The following is a 25,782-nucleotide window of genomic DNA, read 5'->3' on the forward strand; positions in this document are numbered from 1 at the left end:
CCGCTGGATGTTATCATCCCCAATGAGATGAAGGAACGTCGTCACCTCCTCGGTCGACCACGGTGTGCTTTTCTCATTAGACGTAGCCATTTTTGTAGCTCCTCCGTTTACAAAATGCTGTTTATAAAAATGCTGCAAGCTTGCTTCTAAATATATATGCGACGCTAGGGATGAATTTGCGCGCGATCTTGTGACGATTGTGTCTCACCAATCAGCAGTCGAGAGTGTTGACGTCACTAGTTCAGCCCTGGCCCGATAGAACCACGATTTTATGGGGCCGGAAAAAGTACCCGCTAGCCGGTACTAGGCTATATGGAAAGGCCACCAAAAACTGGCCTGGCCGCTTGAGGACGGTTAAGGACGCTTAAACGGGGCTACCCGCTGCAGTGGAAATGCGCCATAAGTCTCATGAAGAAAGTTTTTTTTTTTAACGCTTATTCAAAATAGCAGAGAAACATGCATTCTTGTTCTCAGGAGGGGACATTGACAGAGGATTATTGGAAAAGTACACAGTAAGTACTTCATAGTACTTGTGGGGGTAGTTTCACTAGTACTGAGTCCAACAGGATCAATCTCACGAAGCACTAATAGCAACAAAAAAGAATTCCCTCATCAAACTTAGCAGAAGTGGCTTGATTTTGTTCTCAGCAGGGGACTTTGACAGAGGATTTCTCCAAAAATACAGAGTAAAAGTACTTCAATGTATTGTTAGTAGTAGGCTTACTAATACAAAGTCAAACAGTATCAATTTCATTAAGAAGTAATGGTAAAATTATTTTTTTATCATTCACCAAAGATAGCAGAAAAACATGCATTATGGAGGGGACTATGACAGAGGATTACTCACAAAGTACACAGTAGAAGTACTTCATTTTATTTCTGGTAGAAGTCAAACTAGAACCGAGTCCAACAGTGTCAGTTTCCTTAAGAACTTGTGGTAACAAATATTTGTATCACTCGTCAAATATAGCAGGAATAATGAAGAGCAGCTGATTTGAAAAAACAAACTCGAGAGTTGACCGCAGTGCAGAATCGCTGTATAGTTTAAATCTCCTAACAATGTTGTCCATTTTAGACAGAGGCTTATTACAGCCAACTTGGGGCCCCAAGCGACATTGTGAGATTATTTTGACCAAAATATGGACAGGATAACAACAAGCTTCAGTGAACTGCTGATGCGGTTTTATTTCAGACATTTGGTTTACAGTAACAATCAATCTGGTAAATCACTTTTGTCATAATCTGAATATTATTCCATCATTTTCAGATTTCTGTATTAAAATGAACACCAAATAATTTGGTTATGCGCCTCAGCAGTTTTGCAGTATAATCTTTGTTCCACATAGTGGATTCATAAAAAACATAAATAGCAGAAAAAACATTCAAAACTGTTTTGATTTGAACAGCAACTATTAAAATTAAAACAAGCAGTAGCGACTACATTTTGTGAGTACAACTGATATAAACCTCTTCAAATAATTGACTTCTGTCTTGTTGCATACACACAAATGCTTGAGTATATTCTAAAGGTGTAAGGAGAAGGAAAACAACATTTAAACACATTGGTGTTAAAGTGCTTCCTTTTTAGCCCTTAGCTTTTCAAAGCTGTTGAATTAGTGTAGTTGAGCCACCACTGAGCCACAGTGGAACACCTGAAACAAGTTCATAAATCCACAAAAGCTGTGTTACTCTCACTAATGTGAACAACAATCTTCCTCCAGCAGCAACTTTGCTTTTCCACCCAATTACTCACTAAGTCGGCTTTAAGTTCCAAACCTCAAACCACATTTCCCTCTCTGCTTCATTCAGTCCTAAATAACGTCATGCAGAAACATCCAAAATGGTGGCTCCTCCTTCTCCATCAGGAGCTCCAAAAAGCTGAGTTCAGCTGGCCTTTTGGAGGCCGGATCTGTCGGCTCTGCAGTGACGTCTGCATGAGGAAGGAGAAAATATTAGTTCTCAAAAGAAACAAACCCAAGATTAGGATCACACAAACTAATCAACATTCTTATTAAATGTTTATTACACAACCTTATTGAAAACTAAATTCCAATTGGTCAATGTGGACATTTAGCGGTCTGCTTTTTTTCCAATAGCAGACTGCTGCTAAGGACGCTCTGATCAAGGGACTACGTGCAGTCATATCAATCCGCCGAAAGATGTCGGGTCAATTCAACTTTAACCATGGCCAAAATAACCCTTGTTTTTGACAGACTTCGGACTTCACTTTTAAATCATTATTGGGGTCAAATCTATGATTTATTTAATAAGCAGCATTGAAATAAGCAGGATAATGTGCAATGACTGGCTCCATGCAGATTATCTCTTACATATTTGATTGCAAATATTTTTTAATTGTTCAGTGCAAATATTTAAGTATTATTTATTATATAGTATTATTTAATTATATTCGACTATGTTCTTTATGGCTATTCTATTTTTCCTTTCCATTTATTTTAATCACTATTTAGATTTGTTTCTGTGTGTGAAGTACGGAGGTGGCTACAACTGCATTTCCATGTGTAATCCTGCAAAATAAAACTGAACCTTCAAAACAATCAATAACAGAAAAGACCATGTTGTAATCTATTAATAGGTTCTCCAGACTGCATTTTTACTTTTTAGTCTTCACCTGCATGTCATGATTTTGGAAAATGTTTTAGTTTGTTATATTGTTCTTTTCCCTCAACTTTGTAAGCAAATCCTGAGCAGGCAATGTATTAAACCATTTTGAACCCTGGAAAGGCGATTTAAAAGACGTACAACATTGCTAACATTAGCGGTGGGTAGCGTACCTCTAGAAAGTGTTTGAGTCTGATGACAGAGCCCATCTGTCCACTGCTGGTCACCGCTTCAATTCTGGAGACAACGAAGACACACAATCAGCACATCAGTCTATAGGAAGTTAAAATTAGGGCTGTGCATCTTCACTGGTCTCACGATTCGATTACGATTATCCTGTCAACGATTCGATTCAATTCGATATCCCGATTCATACCAATGCGTTGCATCCTCAATTTTCTATATTACTGCACATGGCTTATTTTTCATCAATGCATACATGCAGTAAATACATATGAACCCTTTTTATTATTTAGAAAGTGCTTCAGAAATCAACATAAATGTCTTGACATTAATTTATAAACCAAAATAAATGAATTGTATAGGTCTAGCATCCCTATATCTGTGTGAAGTTGTTCCATCCTCAAAAACAAAAAAATAATGCTTCTGCAGTCTAGCTGCAGCTTCTAGCAACAGTCTTCTGTTAAAGAAAGGACACTGAATGTCCTGAATGTGGCATCACACACAGGACTTGAGTCTGAACACAGCAGACAACAGGAGTATTTACACCAGCATATAACAACTAAAATACTGCATGTGGGTGCACACTTACATTCTCTGTCTTACTGTTACATAAATCCCATGAATGTATGAGATTAAGTTAGCTTCATTATATCTCAATCAGTGATTAAGTGAATAATAAAGTTTCTATCAGGTCACTATCAGCCTGTCACTCATTATTTTCAGGGAGGGGGCGGGTTTGGAGGAACAGAGAGGAGACGGTGATCGCGGAAGCTTTTTTCCTCCTGCCTTCACAAACTTTACACACGTATATATCGTCTGAAAATTGCTAGAGGACATTCATACTCTGCAATCCAAGACTTAATTAAATCCACCAAAAACCTGACATGATTGTAACGCGATTATTTTTGAAAAACATGAATCCCTGTGCCGCAGCGACACGGAGTGATTCAGAGCGGGTCCTTTTGCTGTTGGTTCTGGACTGGTGTTCTTGTGTTGGTGGATAAAGCAGACTGCTCCGTGTTTAGTGTTGCTGTGTCGCTGCCACGTCTGTTCCCTGATCTCTGCGTCACCGACCGATTTTATATTAAAGTGACAGAAAAAAAAACTTTATAGTAAAGCCGCGGCCGGAAAATCAGGAAGCAACGTTACTACGCTATAATCGATTATCTTCCGCCACTGCATCGATACCGAATCGTCCGCATCGCAATGCATCGTAGAAACGATTATTTTCAACACCCCTAGTTAAAATGGTAACATATTTAACCTGACAATGAAAAACAGTTTAAAATCTTTAAAGTTTACCTTGGGAAGTACTCCTCTTTAAGTAGCAGGATGAGTTTCCAGAACTGGCTTTGATACTGCCTCATCAGAGCGTGACCACAAACCTGAAGGAGACACAAACAAAGAAGATTCACACTAAAGTTAAGATGTTTAACCAAAGTTATGAAATTAAACATATTACTTGAGCAGCTCTGAAAAATACTGACAATGGTAAAACATTTCAGAGAATCGTTGCTTTGTATCGTTAAACCAAAATCTGACCATCTCTTTCTTTCCAAGATCCTTAGAGCTACAAAACAGTAATTTCCTAAATAACAATAGTTTATCAGAGGATTTTCAATCTGGCTTGAATGCATCCTAGCACAGAGATTGCTTTTGTAAAAGTCAATGACCTTCTCATTGCATCAGAAAAACTACTTGTCTCCATTCTGTCTTGTCGGATCTCAGCGCTGCATTTGATACCATTGACCACAATATTCTATTACAGAGACTACAACATGTAATTGCCATAAAGCTTACGGCACTGAGCTGGTGTAAATCCTACTTATCTGAACAGTTTTGTACCCGTTAACAATGAATCCTTCATGTAAACCAACATTTAGCCATGGAGTGCCACAGGGCTCTGTACATGGACCTATTCCTTTCACCCAAAAGTGCTCCTGTTAGGTAATATAAGGAATCACTTTCATTGTTGTGTGGATTAAGCTCAATCGCATTGACTGGTCAAGTCTGTTAAAACCAATGGATTAAATAAATTCAAGATCACGGATTGAAGTTATAGTCAGGGGTGCACATAACTTTTTTGCCCTGGTTCTCAAAGGAGCACCTGGAGATGTTGCTTGGTGCTCATCCTTAAAATGAAATAAACCGTAACTTTTGAGGGGGTCTTGACTTTATTTGCCAGACACACGGCACTGAACACACATGCAGAGGTGAACACAGAACACAGAACGCAGAGGTGAACACAAGACAACATTAGCACGACCAGTAATCCTACAAGCTGTCATCACTCCCTCCTGACTGTTCTCCTCACTGTCTTCCTCTCTGTCAGACATGGTAGCTGATGATGTAGGCCTACTTCTTTCTCTCTGGTTGAGTCTGCGATTAGCTGCTTGCATCCACAAGTCAACAGCTGGGTTTGGGTCGAAAGTCTCTGTTGTCATCTTAGACAAGTGGATGTAATCGAATAAGTATGTGAACATAACCAATAACCTACCATAGCCAATAACAAATGAATGTAACTTATTTTATTTGTGTTGTTCATTCATATCTTATTTTACCGTAACATTTATTTATGCATTTTTTTTAATCTCTCCAATTTTAAAGGATATTTTTGGTTACTGTCCTATGTGTACATTGGAATGATTTCAAACCTGTTTATCCCAATAATTATAAAGGAGTTCCTTGGAAATATGTGTTTACATAAATTGTGACCAAACCGTTTGAACTTAGACTAAGAGTCCTTACCTCACTGAGCTGTAGTATCAGCCTCTCAGTCTGACTGGAGAGGACTCTCCCTCCACATTATTGTAGAAACATCTTCTTCTTATATCCGAGAGCAGCTAGCACCAGATTCTAATAGCAACAGCGCCGGTACCGGGCGGTGCGCCCTTCTCTCTCGCACGCTCACTCGCATTTTGGCTGTGAGCTGCAGGCACCAGATAAGCCAACATCCCCCATTTTCATCACTTACAGCGCCCATCGTACAGGGCAAATGAAACATGTAACCGGGGTGAAAAGGGTGTTACATTGACTTAATTATGAATGTTGTGACATCAAGGCCGAAAATTAGGATGAGCCCCAACGGTCAAAAATGTTTTTTTCCCTCCCAGAACTGCCAGCGCAGCGACTCCCAGAGCTGGCGCCCTAGGCGAACATCTCGCCAGTGCTATGGGCTGGCCCTGAGTTCATATGCAACTCGCAAATATCTTTCTCTCTCTCTCTTCTCTCTCCTCTCTCCTCTCTTTTCTCTTCTCCCTCTCTCCCTCTCTCAATGTTGGTACGCAAATGCGCCTTTTTTTCAAATGACCCGGTGCTCTTTTTTTGGCGGAGGTGCGCATGCGCACCAGTTATGTGCAGCCCTGGTTATAGTTATATTATCTTTAAGTGAGGAAAGAGCTCACATTTGAATAATTTTTTATTTGCACATACCGACCAGATTGCACAAATACAAAACTGGTCAAACAATGGTAAAAATATCTTTAAACTGCATTGTTAATAGTAGTATATTAAACTCGTAATAAACCTTAAGACAAACTGTAACTACGGTTTAGTAAAACACACTTTTAAAAACGATGACGCTGTACTTTTGAAGAATAATTAATTGTATCGCTTTATAGCCAGGATTTCTTCTATCTGGCTCCCAAAGCCCACCTTTTTCGCTTATACCTTGGCGAATGATAAAAAGAAAATAAATAAGACAAAAAGAAAAAAGCACTTAAGAGTTTTACTTATGCACCTGCACAATGATATTGCTTGTTTTAAGTAAATATGTCATATTCTAATCATTATTGGAACTATAATTATGCTGAATAATCTCTATTGGGACCTTTATGTATGTAACAAATACAAAAAAAATACTCACCTCAAGAAAGTCGAACAGAAGCGTGGCCGTGATGTCAGCCAGAGGCTCCATGTTGAGCATCTGAGCCAACCAACGCCAGCCGTGGTTCAGACCGTGAGGAGCAGACTGAAAAGCAGCAAGGCAAAAGTTAATAAAAAATGTTTAAGATGCAGGAGCTTTACAACGTTTTTTTAAATTGGGCTTTAGTTTTACCCCCTGCTTGGAGCCGTAGGGCCACCTCAGCTGGATAAGGGCGGCGTAGAGACGGATCATCCCGGACATCCTCTTCAGAAAACTGTCCTGACCTTCCACCCCGGAGTCGTCCACACGGTAACCAATAATCCTGATGGACGATTGTTGTTGTGATTAATTGAACACCATAATGTTCTCTTCAAAAGGTCTGCATCAGCTACCGTATCATTTAGAATTTTTACCAGTAAACAAAGCTCCTAATGTTCTGGAACTCTTATCTCACTGATTCTATGTCGTTGTATGTCTCTGTGTGAGCCCTAAGGTCCTAAATCTCAGGCTTCTTTTACATTTCCTAAAAGTCCAGCCAAAATGAAATACGCCCCCTAACACAGGTAATGTTTAGAGATGCAAACTCAGTAGACATTTCTTTATAGATTTTCTTTATCTTATAATTCGCAACACCCCCTCCTATTGATTATAATTGTTGTGTCATTATTGTTTTATACATTGATAGCTTTTATTATTTTACTGTATTATATTTTCTCTATTTCTTTACTTGATATTTTATTAAATAATTGTACTGTTTTTATTCATTAGTCTCATGCCTTTTTAAACTTTCGGATTATATTTTGTATTGTATCCTCTTGCTTATTGTACCTCCTTGTCTTCTGTAGAATCAAATGCATCATGTGCAGATGCTGCATGTGTGCTAATAGGTTTTGCCCTTTGACTTGAATTGAATGTTTTATTTCCTGTTTACCTCATGTTAAACCACTTAGAGCTGCCTCCTCTGTATTTAAACTGCTATACAAAGAAAGCTTTAATGATTACTATTACAATAATAACAACAACAAGGTGGATCAAAACATGTCTTTCTTCCTGACCTCTGGTAATCCTCCACAGTTGTGCCTTCTTTCATCGGGGGGTAGTGTGGGACGGCGTACGGACATTTCTTGTGCAGGTGGGCGAGGATGAGATCCCCCACCCTAGGGTGCAGCTCCCAGACGCCGGCGGCAACCATGGCGATGGGGAAGGCGGCTTCGTGGTGAGACGCCACCTCCTCCTCTCCTTGTTTCTGCGGCGGAGAAGGAAAAAACAAAATCACAATCTCAGAAGGGGTCATTCAGCGTGTTTATTTGTACACGTTGAAAAGTCTGAGTAAATAGCAAAAAATAAGAGTCCAAGGTGAGGCACGTTTTCTAATAACCAGTTTTTTCTAAAAAAAGGCCCAAAATATTTCCTTTCCAGTAATATCACAATATTCATCCAATAAGCTTGAAACACAGAAGGTTTCACTTATGACAAGAGTTGGGGATACATTCTCTTAATTATACGGGCCCTATTACTAAAATCTCCACGTTCCTCTCCAGCACGAAATGAACCTGAAATGAGCACAATAGGGCCCATTTAACCAAGTGTTGCTAGACTAGATTATAATGCAATCTGATGCATTTTCTCCTTTTTAAATTACATTTAAAATGTACGTAAAAACTGTTGAGAAAAAAACTGAGAATTTCATGATATATTTATTTTTTTATGTGATGATGAATTTAACACTTTTAAAGGTATGAAGACATTTTGATGACATTGAAGTTGTTCAGAACAAACTACATAATGGTAGTTTGTGTATGAAAATGTGTTGCTTTTTTAAATGTACATCATTTGTTGCATAACACATCTTCTCTCCTCCTTCTGGGATAATAGAATAATACATATCTAACAGACTCACCACAAACTTCTCTGCCAATTTGTAACTGACAAAGTCCAGGCCCTGGGGATGCTGGGAGGTGGAGATGGTCCGCCCCCCAGACACCAACCCCCGTCCCGACAGCAGCTTGTCGATCTTGTCAAAGATTTCTCGGAGCTGCGACCCAGAGTTGCTGGAGATCTGACTGACGGGGATGGAGGCCGCCTTCTGGAGCTCCAGCTTCAGCTTCTTTGTCTTTGAGAAGAGACGTAAAACTAATGTTTAAAGAGTTTTGTTCACAAGTTAAACATAACATTAAAAAAACACATCTAAACATATATTGGCTGGTTATTGAAGGCAAGGCCAGTTTAAAATTATAGCACATTACAACACTAAGATATAGTGCAACAGTAACACTTTATAAAGTGAGATTATAAATGCATTTAAAAACAGTCATTAAGGTAATGAAAGAAAAAATAAAACAAATACAATAGAATAAGACCAGAATAAAAGTCACAGTGCAGTGTAAGATATTAATTGTTATTTTATATATTATCCCACCTTTATTTAAACCAAAATACTTTTTAGGTTGCGCCCATAATCCATCTGTTAGAGTTTTTAAGACTGAAGTACAGGAAGTCGGTATCAAATATCGGATTCATTCACTTTGATATACAGTACTGATTGTATATAAATTAGTGCGGTCAACGGGTTACAAAAATGAACGCAAAATGATCACATTTCCAAGTTTGACCAACAACATTTTCCAGTATTTTCAGCTTGGATGTTTACAATGAAAAGAACCGTAGTAATATTGCATAGAAGGCGGTGGAACTGGCACACACTCCATGTATTGCACTGACTGGAGACCACTGGACATCAGTAAGAGCCATCACTACCTCGCTGTAACAGCACACCTAATCCATGACAAATGGTAACTGCACTTGTGTGGTTAAAATGGAGGAAAGGCATTTTGCTGAAGAGTGGGAGATAGCGGAAAGGTTCCCCACTGTAGGAACAGACAGTGATGGCAGTATGATAACGGCAGAGATAATATGCCCTGTGTAGCAACCATTATATGAGGGGAATCACAGCGGCTCTCTGAGACAGCAGGTCTGTCTATGCTTTAGCTAAGTGTCGGAAAATTGTCGTACTTAATGCAAATAATTCAGAAATCAAATTATAATAAAGTAAAAAACCCTCCGATTCATCCCACCAGTTTGACATGCATTTCTTAATTACAACACAACAGGAATTTGTTTTATCTTCCCCCAAAATACAAGTATTTTAATCTTGTGATCAATCCTTGATTATCATTGTGATTAAAGCATGTGCGTTGGTGTTGGGATCAGGGGGTCACAGGTTCAAACCCCACTGCAGTCAGCATGTCGTTGTGTCCCTGAGACACTTCACCCCAAATTGCTCCTGTGGGTATTGCCCACAGTATTGAGTATGTAAGTCGCTTTGGATAAAAGCGTCTAACAAGTAACATGTGATGTAATGTAATGTAATAACATTGAGTTCCTATATAAAGACTCAATTGTATAAAGGCAACGTTCAAGTACAGCTGAATCCACACACAAGAAAAACAAGTATATATATGGTACAAACAGTGAAGCTGAATTTTTTTCACGCTGTTGTTTTAAATTGGCTGCTCTTTTCTTCTTTCATTTGTAAAGCTACGAGCTGCATTTTGAGTACATAGGTGCAATTAAAAACTCTGCAAAAGTGTTAATGTTTTGTTTTATTCTTAAAACCCCAGAAATATCAAGATAAAGATCGATGCTCACAAGCCATCAACAAAGCTCTGGCATAAAGTCGGCCAACAGCAATATGACTGCTGAGTCAATCTGGGTTCTTCCACCAAATATTCATGTATTGTTTAAAACATTAGTATTTGTATTAGTAACTTGTTTTCTTCGCAATATTTGAGCTCTAAAACCAATATATATTTTTGGATTTTTGACCAGTTTTCATTTTTTGTAACAAATGAATTCTCTGAATTAAAAACTTGGGAGAAATGTTGTCAATTAATAGTATAAACCTAATAAAAACAAGATAAACTGATAATATTGCAAATACAGCACATCTTTTTCTAGAGCTGTGTGTGTGTGTGTGTGTGTGTGTGTGTGTGTGTGTGTGTGTGTGTGTGTGTGTGTGTGTGTGTGTGTGTGTGTGTGTGTATATGCTCTTTTCTTTTTTAATCTTTGAGCTGCATTTTGTCAATGAAAGGTGAAGTATAAATGAAAGATGATGTTATCGAAGCCTAAAGTCACCTGGGCGTCCTTGGGGCAGTTGAGCTGCTGCAGGGCCTCCTGGCAGCGAGCCGCAGCCTCCTGCAGCTCCCTGAACCACTTCAGGGTGCTCTCCTCAGCGCTGTTCTGCAGACCTGCACCACAACCACCATCTTCATTACAATCATTCACTCTGATCTTTACACTGGCATTTACCATTACATAAGTAGAGTCATCAAAAGGGGGTCCCCCAATAGCCACGCCAACGTCATTCGGCCAAAAAGATCTATTTCTAAATCTATCAATAAAATCTATCTATTAGTCCCATGAAAAAAAAGTGAAATCCATTTGGTTGCTTTGCCATACATTTTACATTTATATTCAATCTAATATTTAATATTCCATTCCTCACATACTTATGTATATATCATATCCTGCTTTATATTTTGTTCCTGTACATTTGTAATTCAGCATGTATATTTTCTACTTTTTCTTTGAATGCCATTTTATTTCTATTGAGATGTTTACATCTTGGAATGTTTATTTTTAGTCTTTTCATTTTGCCATGTCTTTTTACGCTGCTGCAACGCAAACATTTCCCAAATTGGGATCAATAGAATGCTTCTCATCTTATTACCAGTGCGCTTATTTCTGATTTGTCCGTACGCTGTGTGTTATTTATTTGTTCGTAAAACTTTCTGTCCAATACTCCGGAAACTCCTGTATGCGTATTCCACGAGAATTGCGTCGCTCTATAGAGACAAACCCGACTCACCTTTCCTCTTCGCCTTCTCTTTGGCTGTCTCCACCGCCTTCTTCTGCGCTTCCTGCTGCACCTGCAGCTCCACCTGCTTCCTGCCCTGCTCTTCTTCGTCCTGCTCCTTCTTCTTCTTCTCTTGAGCCTTGGCCACCTCCTCCTGCATCAGCCGGATCAGCGCCCTCATCTCGTGCAGCGCTCGCTCCGACATGGTCATATCCTCCACGCTGGGAAACTCTCCCTGGAGACACACAGGAGAGAAGATATTCAGAGTGCATTCAGAGATTCTCAAAGCTGAGTAGGGTTTCATGTTGAACTGGGAAACCTTATAGAAGCTATACAAAAAATAACAATATATAAGATATTCAGAAAACACATTATCATGGAACTTCCAGATATTTTGCGGATCGTTTCATACAGTTTCCCAAGCGCCACGTTCAATACATTTGGAGAAGTTGAGATTTTCGATGCAGCTTTGCATCTGAGTAATGCTTGACTGGATACAAAGAGAGTTTAAAGGGGACCTATCATGCAAAATGCACCTTTGGACGTCTTTTATACATGAATATGTGTCCCCGGTGTTCCAGGGAACTCACCAAGTGTCAGAAAACACAACCCTCTCTATTTTCCTCCTTCGCCAAATCTCTAAAAAAGTGGCAGAAACGGATCTGAAAAAAACGGATCTAGATTACAACACTTTCCTACGTCACAAAGAGACGTGCTCCGCTTATTGGTCAACTCTCCACCTATCAGGGGAATGAGCCACGGCCACGTGCATTGCCAAACCTCTCATTCGCATATAGGCTATCGGCAGGCTAAATCAACTCCAGTCACATCTGTGTTTTTGTCTGCTCTTGGATGTCTAAGCGAGTTAAACTTTGTGCTGTTGTTGGCTGCAAGACTCGAGATGGGGGACTGCATGCAATGCCATCAGTGGAAAAATAAAATAATCTGTGGCTAGACTTCATTTTCAAGGGACATGTGCCAGAAGACCACGGCAGATTTCTGTTGGTGTGACTGTGTTCCAAACATTTTACGACGGACATGTTTATGAACTTCTCTCAAGTCCAACACGGATATGCCTCCAAATTAATGCTAAACCCGGGATCAATACCAACCATCCGGAGACCAGGCCAGTGAGGACACATCCAATTTTGAAGCTGTAAGTTTTTATTTAGCGATGTTTTTCCTGATAAAGCTATCTCTAGCTTGTAGTATGTTGCATGTAGCATGTAGCTTCGCCGTATCAATGTCGCCTCAAACCCAAATAGTAATCGGTTAGGTGTTTATATGTTTTGTAATTTATATTGTACGCTCCGCAGTCTTTGCTTTGTCTTTTATTTTAATTATCAGGCATTTGCTAACATGTTCAGACATACTGCCGTAATGGCGATCTGTGTGAAGGCTGTAAAGCCACGCCCTAGCCGATAACACAAGTATGTATTCTCCTATTTATTAGTATTTTGTATCCTCTAAAATCATATTGAGTAAGTTATAATAACAAACGTAATCTTCTGTAGGTAAGTGCCGTTTTTTGCAGCGTTATATGTAAAAGCTTTTGTGATTGTAGTCTGTAAGAACGATCAGATATCATCGATCTGTAAGCTACGCTACGCTACGCTAATGAGACATGCCGTTTTTTGCAGCGTTATATGTAAAAGATTTTGTGTGTTTACTTGTTTGCGCACATGAATATAAATGGGGGTGTGTTAGGATACAACACTGTGTGTATGTATGCGAGGGGACACACACCACGAGTAAAACGGAGCTAAAGCCCCGTTGGTCTGTTGTTGTTGAGAGGCCTTACCTAGCAACAGGCTAATTAGTGGCTAGCACTCATTACAGTCAGTCTACTGAGCTCAGCCCCTCTCCAACACATCATCTGTATTGAGTCAGAAACACAGCATGCACGTTACGGTTCAAAACTAACTCAGATTGGAAAAGGCTAAGCAAAGAGCTTTGCTAAATAGAGAGTTTTAAGCCCCATCTTTTGGGATTTCAGACTATATTTATCCAAATAGTATTTTCTCATCCTGAATACTAAATTGAGATGATTTTGTTCTAACTATGTTTTCTTCTTCACAGGCCAGCACCTCACATACTTACTAATTAGTGACAATTTGTACATCCTTTGCTATTATTTACATTTTTTTTGTATCATGGCGGAAATGAAAGACTGTACCTGGCAGCCCTGCACTACAATGAAAACGCTGAGCGTGCACAAGCCAACATCCACTGGAAACCCTCTGTATACACTGCAGTTCCCAAAGGCCAGGAAGGGAGAATGCAGAGCAAAACCAGTAAAGACTGACTCCACATTCCGTAAGTGTTTAAAATATTTATTATACAACTATTTACAAATATAAAATAAAAAAATTAGAAAGAACTTTCAGTTTTGTACATGCATATACTAATCTAAACCACATTTTTTGTAACATTGCACAGGCTACGTGGCCAACTTGATGGACCTCATCTTCGACCAAGTCTTTGTGGACCCTGCACCATTATGAGCGACCTGACAGGGACGAGGTCATCGCCGGGTATGCTACACGGTTCAATTTGGCTGCTGTCTGAACCCAACATCGACATTTTGCGGATCAGGAAACTCCCTGCGAATCCTGAGGACAACGCAGGCCGGAATCACCACTCTGATCCTGCGTCCAAGGAAGCCCCAGCACCAGCTCACAAAGCTTCTGTAGGCTAGATACCTGTGACGCCTGAAATCATTAAAAAAAATATTTAGTGTCATTTATACAAAATACAAGTACATTTAGTTTTTTTTTATGGGTTCAAAGAACCGTTGATTTTGACAATAAAGTTCAGAGTTGATATCAAATGTGTCGTGATTATTCATGTTTGGATGGGTAAAGAATATTCTGATTTCAAAAGCATAAGGTTGTGTGTGGACTTTTGTTGTCGTACACATGGGTGTGTTATGCCATTGCTGTGTAGTATATAATAGTACATGTACAATGACAGAATGAAAGATTGCATAAAGCCATATACACCAGTATTTATTTCCATGAACAATATTGGCATTCGTTTTACAATTTCAGTCAAAACAAGCAAACCACTCACTGCTCTATTTGCCTCAACTGTAGTCCACCATGTTCAGCTCTGTAAATATTCAATGCATTCTGCAGGGAGAACACATTCAGGCACACAGGCTCCAATCCAGGATGGTCCACCATACAGTTAACAGAGTCTTCAAGTTCCTGCATCCGTCTTGACACCTAGTGTGATAAACATATTGAATGACATGTGAAAAATGTATTCTCTAAACAGGACAACTTAGTGAAGCTATCAAAAATGTTACCTGTGGTATCTCCATGCTCCATGTATCTCCGTTCAGAAGGCATCGTGGCGCAATTTGCACATGTCCACCTGTAGAAAGAAGTCAATAACTGAGCTTTTAAAAACACATGAAACTACACACATTGCTGACAACTGAGGTGTTGTTGGAGTTATACTTTGTATCACCCTAAGTTATTGAACTTTCCAACGGTTGTTGGAAGAAAAGGACTGTAAACTATTAAACGCAATGAGGCCATTGTATATATGCTGAAAATATGAATGTCTCCCTTTATAAATATATATATGTATTGCTGTTTTTGCGTTACAAACTCTAAGTTATAAACTGTACACATAGCATTCTTGCTAATTAGCCAAAATATGAACGGAATAAGTAGCAATCATCGTAACAGAGTAAAATAAATAGGGACAACAGCTTGTCAACTAACCATTCAGAAACGTCCTGCTGCAACCGAGATCTTTCCACCTCCACCAAAACCTCTGCTGCTTCAGGGTCAGTCTCTGGATCAAATTGATAATACGCTTGAACACATGCATTGCTCTGAGATGACATGTTTATTCCACACTCGTAATCACAGCAAGCATGTTAACGTGACTCTCACCGGCGCATGCCCCGCTCTTCTGCAGGGGGGCGTGGTCAGCTGCTGCTCAGAATTTTCAAAGACAGGCTTGGAAAAGAGCGAAAATGAGCGAAACGAGGCATGGCTAAAAAATGATCTGTTTGGTATTTTGAAAAATAAAATGTATAAATATACCTTGTATGGTCATACACTATATCATTTAAATATAGCATGATAGTCCTCCTTTAAGATATTTGACACATTTCTATGTTTTATGGTCAAATAAATATATATTTGAATATAATAGCCGTTTGTTGGGGTTGTCTTGTGCTGCCAGAAAAAGTGTGTTTTTTTTCCCTTTCCTGTTTTTGTGCATGTAAATGGTCTGCAAAATCTAAAATCCATGTGTTCCCTCCAGAGGGAGTTTCTCTCCCACACACTTCCCCCCCCCCCCCCCCCTGCCAGAAATGCCTCCATTGTACTCCGTTGTTTACTGCTTAAGAAAAAATATATAACGAAAAATAAAGAGCTTTTTGAACATTAAAGCATGTTAACATGTCACAGTAGAGACACAACATACAAATAAGAACCTGAAAAGCAGCATAACATGTCCTCTTTGAAAACATATACACAAAAAATAAGAAGTTACAAGTGAGTAGAATAGTTGAGGGAAGAAAACTGTGAAGGATGTTTTTGAGAATTTTGCTAATATTTTACTTTTATTTTCTCTTATGAATAAGTAGTTTCCAATCTTTCTGATGTTATTAAATGACTTAGACTTAAGATGCTTTAACTCATGATTATTGAAATGATAGATGAAATATATGTAGTTGTAATAAACAACTTCTCCTTTAACAGAACAGTTATTAATCTTTCCTCCTTCTCAGTGTATGAAAGGACCCAATAATCCAGAGTGAAACTGACCTCTGCTGTCTTGCGCACCACCTCCGACAGCTGGGAGCACAGCTGGTTCCCGCGGGTGGAGAAGCAGCTGAGGCTGGCGGGGGGGAGGTCGCTCCTGGTCTGGGTGGAGGGCTCCAGCAGCTGGTTGAGCTGCAGGATCTCCTCCTGGATGGTGTTGAGGTTCCGCAGTCGCTCCCTGCCGTCGCTCTGCCGCAGCCGCTCATGCTCCGCCTCCCGCAGGCGCTGCTGCTCCGCCTCCCTCAGGCGCAGGTTGAGGATCTGAAGCAGAGGACAGAAGATGTGTTTGAACAAAACTGCTCACAGAGGTTGGGAGAATATTAACAATCTGAATGTGTCTAATGGCGCATTTCCACTATAGGGCCTCGCTCGGTATGGCTAGGCCTTGTTAGGACTGGCTCAATGTTATGCTGCGTTTCCATTACAGTTTAGAAGCTGGGGCAGTATCTATAGTAACGCAGTGTAGGCGGAGCCGTGACGTCATCTTCAATGAGAACCACAGAAAAATAACACAGCCGTTAGCTCTTAGCACTCAGAGCTCACAGCTCCTCATATCTGTTCAGAAACTAGACAAAAGTTAAACATGTACAAACCACAGACTGCCTGTGTCATGGCGAATACAGTCGCTGCTTTATTTATGTCTGTATAGGCCGTTGTTGTGAGTGTGGACGGTCGGAGCATATACAACGTTAGCTTAACCAATCTCCATTCAGAAAACACGCATTTTAAAAGGGTTTTTCGCCTGCCGTCTGTCTGCAGACTTGTCAAAGCATTAATTCATGGTTTTTACTAACCGGTATCAGTATGTTGTTACTTCGGCATCATTTTGAAACGTGTATTACAATTAAATCACGGTCAAATATGTTCATCTTGTTGTAGTTGTAGCCCCCTTGCCAGCGATTCTCTATCTAGTTTAGCATACTCAGCCTAGTTGTTGGCCTGGAAAGAACTTCGATTTTATGGGGCCAGAAAAACTGTGAAATAGTACCCGCTAGCCGGAACTACGCCAAGTGGAAACGCAACAAAAACGGGCCCCGCACGGCTCGGCACGCTTAAAGCGAGCTCCGCGCTATAGTGGAAATGCGCCATTAGTTTATTGGCTCTTGCAGTAAACATGGAACTGTTGCTTAGCATTCTGGAGAAACACACTTCAAATTCACTTTAAAGAGGCCCTATTATGCTTTTGGGCGTTTTCCCGTTCCTGTAGTGTGTTATAAGCTATAAAGGTTTTTGTGCATGTAAAGAGTCTACAAAGACTTAAATCCCAAAGTTCCCTTTAGAGGGAGTTTCTCTCCGACACACTTATTATTAATACTGTTGAAAACATGCAAAACTGGAGGAAAACATCAGGTATTTATGTGGCTCAAATCTGCAATAAAAAAAAGATAATGATATTTTTGTGTTTATTCAAAAAGTATTTCATTAATTGTTTACGCTGCTTATGTGCATATCTTTGTATTTAACTTGATTGTGCTTCTAGTAGTTTGAGATAAATTCATTTTCTTATCATACTACATTGAGTCTTTTGGCACGAGAAAACTTTGTTATCCCAAGAAATAAAATATCATGACATACATAGACAAAACATCAGTTCCATTTACCCAATTTCTCTTGTAGTACAAGGAAAACTCCCTTTTAGCCAAAAATGATGAATACATTTTGGACAGGAAGGGCTGATTTTCTGTTATAAGATGTTTGAAAAAAGCCCCTTAACGCCATGGTGATTCCAGACCTTTATAACAACATGCCTTCCTGTAGCTGATGATCATACCTTCAATCTGTGTCGCTGCTCTTCCTTCAGCTTCTCTTGACGCCCGATGCTCTCTTTAGTTCTGCAGGAAGTGGAAACCCAGACCGGTTAAAATCGCATTGAATAAAACGTTCAACAAATGTTTGGCGAGCTGAATACACATTTTCATTTTATTCTATTATGTGTTAAACATAATTTAGGGCAGGGGTGTCCAAACTATGGTCCAGGGGCCAACTGTGACCTATGTTCCGTTTTGCGGCCCAAAGCAAATTATTAAAGTATAATGGAATATGGCCCACACATGAAACTTGTGCTCGTCTTACATTGTACTTCTAAAATATATACATGCAACCATATATTACACAGTATTCATTGTTGTTTCAGTGTTAATACGGCCCATTTTCAAATAAATTCAGTCAATTAAAGTGGAAGACATTTTCTAACTAATCTTGGTTGACTTATTTGCATAACAAGTTTGCGATACAAATGCTGAAGAAATTAAGAGACCACTCAAGTGTTTTCTTGAATCTCAATCTCTACATGTATGGCAGCCATTCCATTCCAGTGTCGTTTGAATTCCAACACAGAACAATGTTGTCAGTAGTTTATAGAAGAAAATAAAAAACGTACATTTTTACTCAAACACATACCTATAAATAGTTACAGAGAAACTGATCATTTTGCAGTGGTCTCTTTTCCAGAGCCGTATATCCTTTCTATTTCCACTTAGACTCTTACTCTCTGTTCAGCATGTCCCTCATGCTCTGGAACTCCTGCCTCTGCTTCAGCTCCATGAACTCCTCGAAGCGCTTCAGCTGCTCACTGGCCACCTCCGCCACCTCCGCCACCAGCTTCTCCTGCATCTCCTGCCGCAGCCTCAGCGCCATCTGAGGGTCAAGACATCCATCAGGTGAGATCACAGAGCTTCCTGTCTATGTGTCACGGTTATTTCGCCTTATAGTTAACAGATTACTTATATACAGTTGCAAGAAAAAGTATGTGAACCCTTTGGATCCTCCACACATAGCGTTGTGTGTTCCTTCCAAACAACTCAACTTTGGTTTCATCTGTCCACAGAATATGTTGCCAGTAGTGCTGTGGAACATCCAGGTGCTCTTTTGCAAACTTCAAACGTGAAGCAATGTTTTTTCTGGACAGCAGTGGCTTCCTCCGTGGTGTCCTCCCATGAACTCCATTCTTGTTCAGTGTTTTACGTATCGTAGATTCGTCAACAGAGATGTTAGCATGTGCCAGAGATTTCTTTAAGTCTCTAGCTGACACTCTAGGACTCTTCTTCACCTCATTGAGCATTCTGCGCTGTGCTCTTGCAGTCATCTTTACAGGACGGCCACTCCTAGGGAGAGTAGCAACAGTGCTGAACTTTCTCCATTTAGAGACAATTTGTCTTACCGTGGACTGATGAACATCAAGGCTTTTAGAGATACTTTTGTAACCCTTTCCAGCTTTATGCAAGTCAACAATTCTTAATCGTAGGTCTTCTGAGAGCTCTTTTGTGCGAGGCATGGTTCACATCTGGCAATGCCTCTTAAGAATAGCACATTCAAAACTGGTGTGTATTTTTTATAGGGCAGGGCAGCTTTAACCAACACCTCCAATCTCGTCTCATTGATTGGACTCCAGGTTGGCTGACTCCTGACTCCAATTAGCTCTTGAAGAAGTCTTTAGCCTAGGGGTCCACCCTGCACTGTGAATGTTTACATGGTGTGTTCAATAAAACATATAATTGTTTGTGTGGTATTAGTTTAAGCAGACTGTGTTTGTCTATTGTTGTGACTTAGATGAAGATCAGAACACATTTTATGACCAACTTATGCAGAAATCCAGGTAATTCCAAAGGGTTCACGTACTTTTTCTTGCAACTGTATTGGTTTGGTGCGTAGCAAGAATTAAGTCCTTAACTAATGAGCCTACAAATTGGTTTATTAAAAAAAAAAAAAAAAAAAAAAAACATACATTTTAGTTAAAAAGGAAAATAAACGATAAACAAACATTCAATCTTGATAAACTAATGAGTATATCAAGCCAAAAAAAGGGAAAAAAACTCAATTACAATAAAATGACAAAGAAAAAAGGTCATGTTGAAAAATTCAAAAACTTTCCAAGTAGTAAACTAATTGTTAAGACAAGTCTCTTTTTATAAAACATTTGTTATTTTTTGTCTTTAACCCTCTGATACCCACAATCCCTTGGATGTGCTGATTTAATGTGTTTGAAAGGTATGTTTTTGCCATAATAAAACCATTTATCATACTGTAAATTACAGGATGAAGCTTAAAATAGTGTTATACCATCAAAAATCACTTTGTTCTTCATCTCTCACTCAAAAGTGCTCCACCTCATTTTGAAAAGTCAGCTTTTTAAAAACCAACATGGCTCGGTTCAACATTTTGTTTCAAAATTTCATCAATGTCATGCTCCTCGTCGCAACTGGAAAGCAACGAATGCTGTTTGCATCAGTCCCATATACAAAGATGTGTGAAACTTTGACTTAGCTGCTAAAGAGGCTGAAATCTCAATCAATGTGTAAATCATGTGGAGTCTAAATGTTTTCCAATATCGGTCAAACTTGTGGAAACTCGAATATATATTGTATTCATTCTTTAAAATGATAGTATTGAAGAATTTCAACCTGTTGATTACAACTGTCATTTTAAATAACTAGTCATTTTTATTAATAATAACCATGTTAGTGATGTTTCCATAGAGTGTTTTAGCAGTGATCATTGATAAACAAGGCTACAGTGAGTAGAATGAGACAAAAATTCCTAAAACTTATTTTGGGTTTAATGGGATAAACCACTAATCGTTCATCATAAACATTATTATTTTGGATCAAATTAGTTGTGGTGTGAACTTTGGGATTTCATTTGACATGCACAAAAACATGTATAACACACTACAAGTGAAGGGAAACCCCCCAAAAAGCATGATATCATGATGTCTGACCTTTGCTTTATCTTGCTGTTCTGCTGCAAATCGGATAATTTGGCCTGCCGTCTCCATGGCTTTAGGCGACAGAAGGGAAATGGAAGGTAGAGATGCGGGACAGGAAAACTCACTGACATCTTCCTCCGGATCGTCATCCCTAGCCTCATCACTGACAGCCTGCAGCACATAAAGGAGAAACGTTTTCTAAAAAGATTCAAAAAGAACGGACAGGAGGGAGGAGTTACGAGATCAAACCAAGTCACAGAAATGTATATAAACTTTGTGCAGCTAAGTTAAAAGTAATAAGGGAAATTGACAACAAAAAAATCCAAGTCTTGAAAACCTCAAACTGATAAACGTTATTACTTTCTAAAAGCAATAGTACATAGAATAATAATGAATTAAATCAAATAATAAATAATAGTACAAAAGAGAAATGTGCAGTAGATTTGATCATAATATATATACTGAATATTTAAGTGGTTATAAGCGTAATTCATAGCGTAGACATTTAAATTCGAATCCAGCATTGTGCACAGCGCTTTTTCACATATATATTCAATCTGTTTAAAATGTATTTCTTTTAGAAAGTGCTTAGACTACATTAAAATGATTAGTATTATACATTTATAGACTTAGATGTCAGTGATGGCTGCATGACCTGACCGTTGACAAGTCTGAAAAGTCCAAATGTACTCCAAAAAGTGAAACGTAATCATTTCTAACCTCACCAAACATTTTTTTTTATCTTAACAAATATACTGCTTCAACCTATATTTTTTTGCATTTAGCCTTTCATAAACAACATGTTCACCGTGCTTCAAAAAACAGTTTACTTTCCTGCTTGCTGCTAACAAAGAGAAGCACACTGAGCAGACAGTAGCCAATCGTAAAGCACCATAAATACATTTCAACCGTATATGTATTAATGTGGACGAGTTTTCGCTCTCTGCTGTTGTATTCACAATAATATTCTGTATAAACTGTAAAGCCCCTAGGGATGCATACCGGTATCCGGTGTTACCGAAATACCGGTTACTGGTGGCTACGGTATACCGTACCGAAATCAGATCCGGTTTCGATACTTTAAAAAAAAAAAAAATTAAAATGTAAAAGTGAGTCCGTGGCCCGTGATGGCGGGTGTTATAAATTAGATTGCATAATCGTTTTTCTTCATATTTTATGTATTTTTCATTGTTTGTTCAATACTAGAAAGGTAAAAGTCCTACAAAAAGGACTGATGGGATTTGTTTTCTCTCACCAGTGAAGGCAAATGTTGATTTTAAAGATGAGATTTGTTGTGATGTCGTGACCATTATTCTATTATGTATTTGTTCTCTAGTCGAATCTCAGGTTTAACATTAATTATAACGGTGCTATAACGGTCTGTTTGCATTGACAAGTTGTGCTATTCACGCGGCACACCTGATGGCGGGTGTTATAAAAGATATTCCATAATCGGTTTTCTTCATATTTTTATGTATTTTTCATTGTTTGTTCAGCACTAAAAGGTCCAAGAAGTCCCACAATTGAATTTAATATTCATTTGACATGTTAACTATATCGTAAAGCGCTTCATGGGAGTAATTGTGGGATGATACATTTTCAAAGTATCACGATATGTATCGGTTGAGTATCGGTATCGTTCAGTGGTATCGGTAACGTAAAAAAGTCAACGATATGCATCCCTAAAAGCCCCCTGAGACAAATGTACATTTGTGATATTGGGCTATAGAATACACTGACATACACTGCATGTCCTTTAATCTACTCCCAAACAGATTGGTGCCAAAGAGTCCTAAAACCAGGTTGGGTCAGCGTGTTTTCAGAATGCCAGACTCGCCTGCTCGCGCTCCGTCTTCAGAGACGGGGTGCGCCTGGCGTTGAGGTCGGGGATGGACCCAGTGGAGGAAAGGGAGGTGAAAATATCCTCAGAGAGGCCGGGGCTGGAGTCTCCGGAGCTGGAGCCCAGGAAGGATGCCTTCTGCAGGGGCAAGGCGCAGAGACGCTCCAGGATGACCCCCGAGTGAGGGGACAGGCTGAGGGGCTCTTTGCATCCTGACAAAATGGGCTGAAAGACACACACATAAGAGACATTACAACTCTGGTGTACGTCATTCACAAAGCCTGCTTTAAGGTTAAAATGTACAAATATTAGCTGTACATTGTTTTTAAACTTTGTTTGAAATTGAAAAACGTGGCTTAGTCTGGCCATACAATAGTCAAATAACTTAATTTACTTTTTAAATTGTCCATAAGTTGCAAGTTTGTTGGAATAATATCTAAAAATGGCAATGACCAATCACTTATTTTAAATGTAAATCTTTAAAAAAATATGATGGGTTTGAAAGTTGTCGTCACATTATAAACACAATGTTTGTGTAAAAGTCCATATTGAAATTCAAAGTAAGTTAGTAGGAACTAACATGCTATAAACCGTTACAAAGTACAACAACACAACATGGAATGCGGAAGAGTGGGTGTATATCATCATATGTATATTCCGGTTTATAATATATATCGATACTGTCAACTTAATTATTTGAATTACCTTAGGGATTCTATTAAATGTAATATTTCTCGTTATTTGTTTATTTTGTCATATTCTTAGTATGCTAGCGTTTGTCTCTTTATTTGAGTAGGTTATGGTATCCTATTTGTTAGGTGTATTATTTTAACTCAAATCAAGAGAAAGTGCTTCCACCTGCTTTATATTCGTCTTAATGGTGGTTTTACTTTGGTAATGCAATGCCCTCACTACATATTGTTTTTGTTGGTATATATGGTTAAAGGATCACTTAAATTAGATAAATAAATACATTTGTTAAGCTATGAAACTAACTCACTACAACTTGGTCCGGCTAACACTAACTAGCCTTTAGCCAGCCAGATAATGTCTATTTTATCTTAGTATTACTTCAACTCACCTCGCCCCTTTCCGACCAGTACGGGTCAAAAGTGATATTTCCCTTTGGTGAATTTTTTAACGCCTGCAATGTTTCCCATCGTAGATTTTCAGAAGGCATCACGACAGTAAAACAGACACCACCACAAACTAATGCTAGCGTCAAGCTAACTTTTGAATCACCGGATGAGGTTACATATATTACCGCCCGACAAGAAACAGACTGCCTACTGCCAAGCTTTTTGTTCCCGGCTAGGCCATGCCCTCATTTTATTTTTAAAAGAATAACATTTGACAAATAATGTGTTTTTGGAATACAGCCCCTCATCTGCTAACTCCTGCCCTGCTCCCTCCACCATATCACACACGGTAACTATTGTCTATCCTGATATTTTGTTCCTTCAAGTACAAAATTAGTACTTTATTCTGGGGGTAATGTGTGTTAAAACAGGTTTAATAAGGTAATACAATAATGTTTTTGTTGATGATTACAGGCTAATTTATTTCTAAATCACCTCAGAAATGTCCTATAATTTCTCATATTTTTTGTTCAATACTTGTGTTTTGCTTATTCATTTCTCAGCCATGTCAATCTGGAAATTACAAAACTTATGTTCAGAGTGTGTTTCTCAAATATGTGCAGGGCTGCTTTGGCAAGGTGACGATGTGTGTGGACGTTGTAACCGAGAAGGCCATCAAGATAACCAAAGATGACCCCTTTTTCTTTGAGCGAGCACTGAAAGGGAGAGTACGAACTCTTATTATAAAGCTGGAATATGCTGGTTTAGATATTTGCAATGAGATCCGACAACCTTGAATTTAAGATGGCAGCAAATGAGAGTAATCATGTTTTTGATGTCTTCCACAGATTCAAATTCTCCAAAAGCTGCAGACTTTGGATGCAGACACATGTAGTCTGGTCAAATGGTATGGCTCATTCTATCTGCCTAGTCTTACATCAAGTATGTGTGTAGGAGCAAATTAACACAGTGGCTCTGTGGGTATAAAGGTAGGAACCAATGTTTGTGGTTAGAGGTTCCGCCGGAAAGTCATACCGTTTTTGACTAACTGTAGAGGCTAAGCCAACGTTTTAGCCTCTGAGGATCCACTATCTTGGCGTAATTGACGCACACAAAGTTTGCCAGGTGAATAAAAGTCTGATACAAAGTTTCCAGTTAAATATAGTCCATTTATTTCCTTTTACTGGTGTCCATTTAACTTGCTTAGTTTCTCATTCACCATACATAATATTACGGTTTACACAATACCGTGTGTGTGTGTGTGTGTGTGTGTGTGTGTGTGTGTGTGTGTGTGTGTGTGTGTGTGTGTGTGTGTGTGTGTGTGTGTGTGTGTGTGTGTGTGTGTGTGTGTGTGTATGTTCTCTCCGTGTGTGGCCTTCCAGCTGAACCTCTAACCACAAACATTGGTTCCTACCTTCATCATGAGAGGATCATCGGTGCCTCACTCCCATCACTCCTGGAGCTCTACAACACCCGCAGAGCACTCAGAGCCTCTTCACCCTCCTGCCTCCAGGGAGGAGGTTCCGCAGCCTGAGGTTGAGCACCACCCGACTAAAGGACAGTTTTTTACACCAGGCTGTCAGCAGGCTGAAATCTCTCCCCTCTCCCCCCTGCCCCCACTGGACTATAACTCCCTCAGACACTCAAATCCAGCACCAGACACTTTTTACGCTGCGATGGACAATATTGCAATAATGCACATTCTGGACAATTTGCACTAATATTTATTTTTGCACTAATGTACATTAGTGTACATATTCTCAGAATATTGAAGTGACTTATTTTGTATTGATTGTTGTGTTTTTATGTAGGTCTTAATGTGTGCACATGTACAAATGTGTTCTTG

The 25,782-nt window shown here is 39.2% G+C and overlaps 1 protein-coding gene across 2 annotated transcripts; it reads right to left on the bottom strand.

Annotated features, from left to right (window-relative positions):
* Positions 1–1,160: 1,160 nt before the first annotated feature.
* gle1 (GLE1 RNA export mediator) lies at positions 1,161–25,443 on the bottom strand. 2 transcript variants are annotated; one of them, XM_034230138.1, is made up of 15 exons: positions 25,351–25,443; positions 22,855–23,082; positions 21,030–21,188; positions 18,801–18,949; positions 18,084–18,144; positions 16,316–16,573; positions 11,538–11,760; positions 10,805–10,917; positions 8,571–8,783; positions 7,726–7,916; positions 6,863–6,992; positions 6,671–6,775; positions 4,108–4,190; positions 2,796–2,859; positions 1,161–1,930 (listed from the first exon to the last, which is right to left on the bottom strand). In XM_034230138.1, exons 1-15 carry the CDS (start codon positions 25,357–25,359, stop codon positions 1,862–1,864), a joined length of 2,055 nt encoding a protein of 684 aa, XP_034086029.1. In that variant the 5' UTR covers positions 25,360–25,443; the 3' UTR covers positions 1,161–1,861. The 2 variants fall into 2 exon arrangements, with proteins under 2 accessions (XP_034086029.1, XP_034086028.1); XM_034230137.1 differs by lacking the exon at positions 25,351–25,443 and adding an exon at positions 23,939–24,129.
* Positions 25,444–25,782: the final 339 nt, after the last annotated feature.

This window comes from Gymnodraco acuticeps, unplaced genomic scaffold (genome assembly GCF_902827175.1).
Source record: "Gymnodraco acuticeps unplaced genomic scaffold, fGymAcu1.1, whole genome shotgun sequence".
Lineage (NCBI taxonomy): Eukaryota > Metazoa > Chordata > Actinopteri > Perciformes > Bathydraconidae > Gymnodraco > Gymnodraco acuticeps.

Coding starts and splice junctions, on each gene's coding strand:
- gle1 (XM_034230137.1), bottom strand. CDS start 24,037: ATGCCTTCTGAAAATCTACGATGGGAAACATTGCAGGCGTTAAAAAAT. Junction 18,950..21,029: donor AACAGCAAGATAAAGCAAAG/GTCAGACATCAT, acceptor CTTGACCCTCAG/ATGGCGCTGAGGCTGCGGCA. Junction 18,145..18,800: donor AGGGACATGCTGAACAGAGA/GTAAGAGTCTAA, acceptor CACTTCCTGCAG/AACTAAAGAGAGCATCGGGC.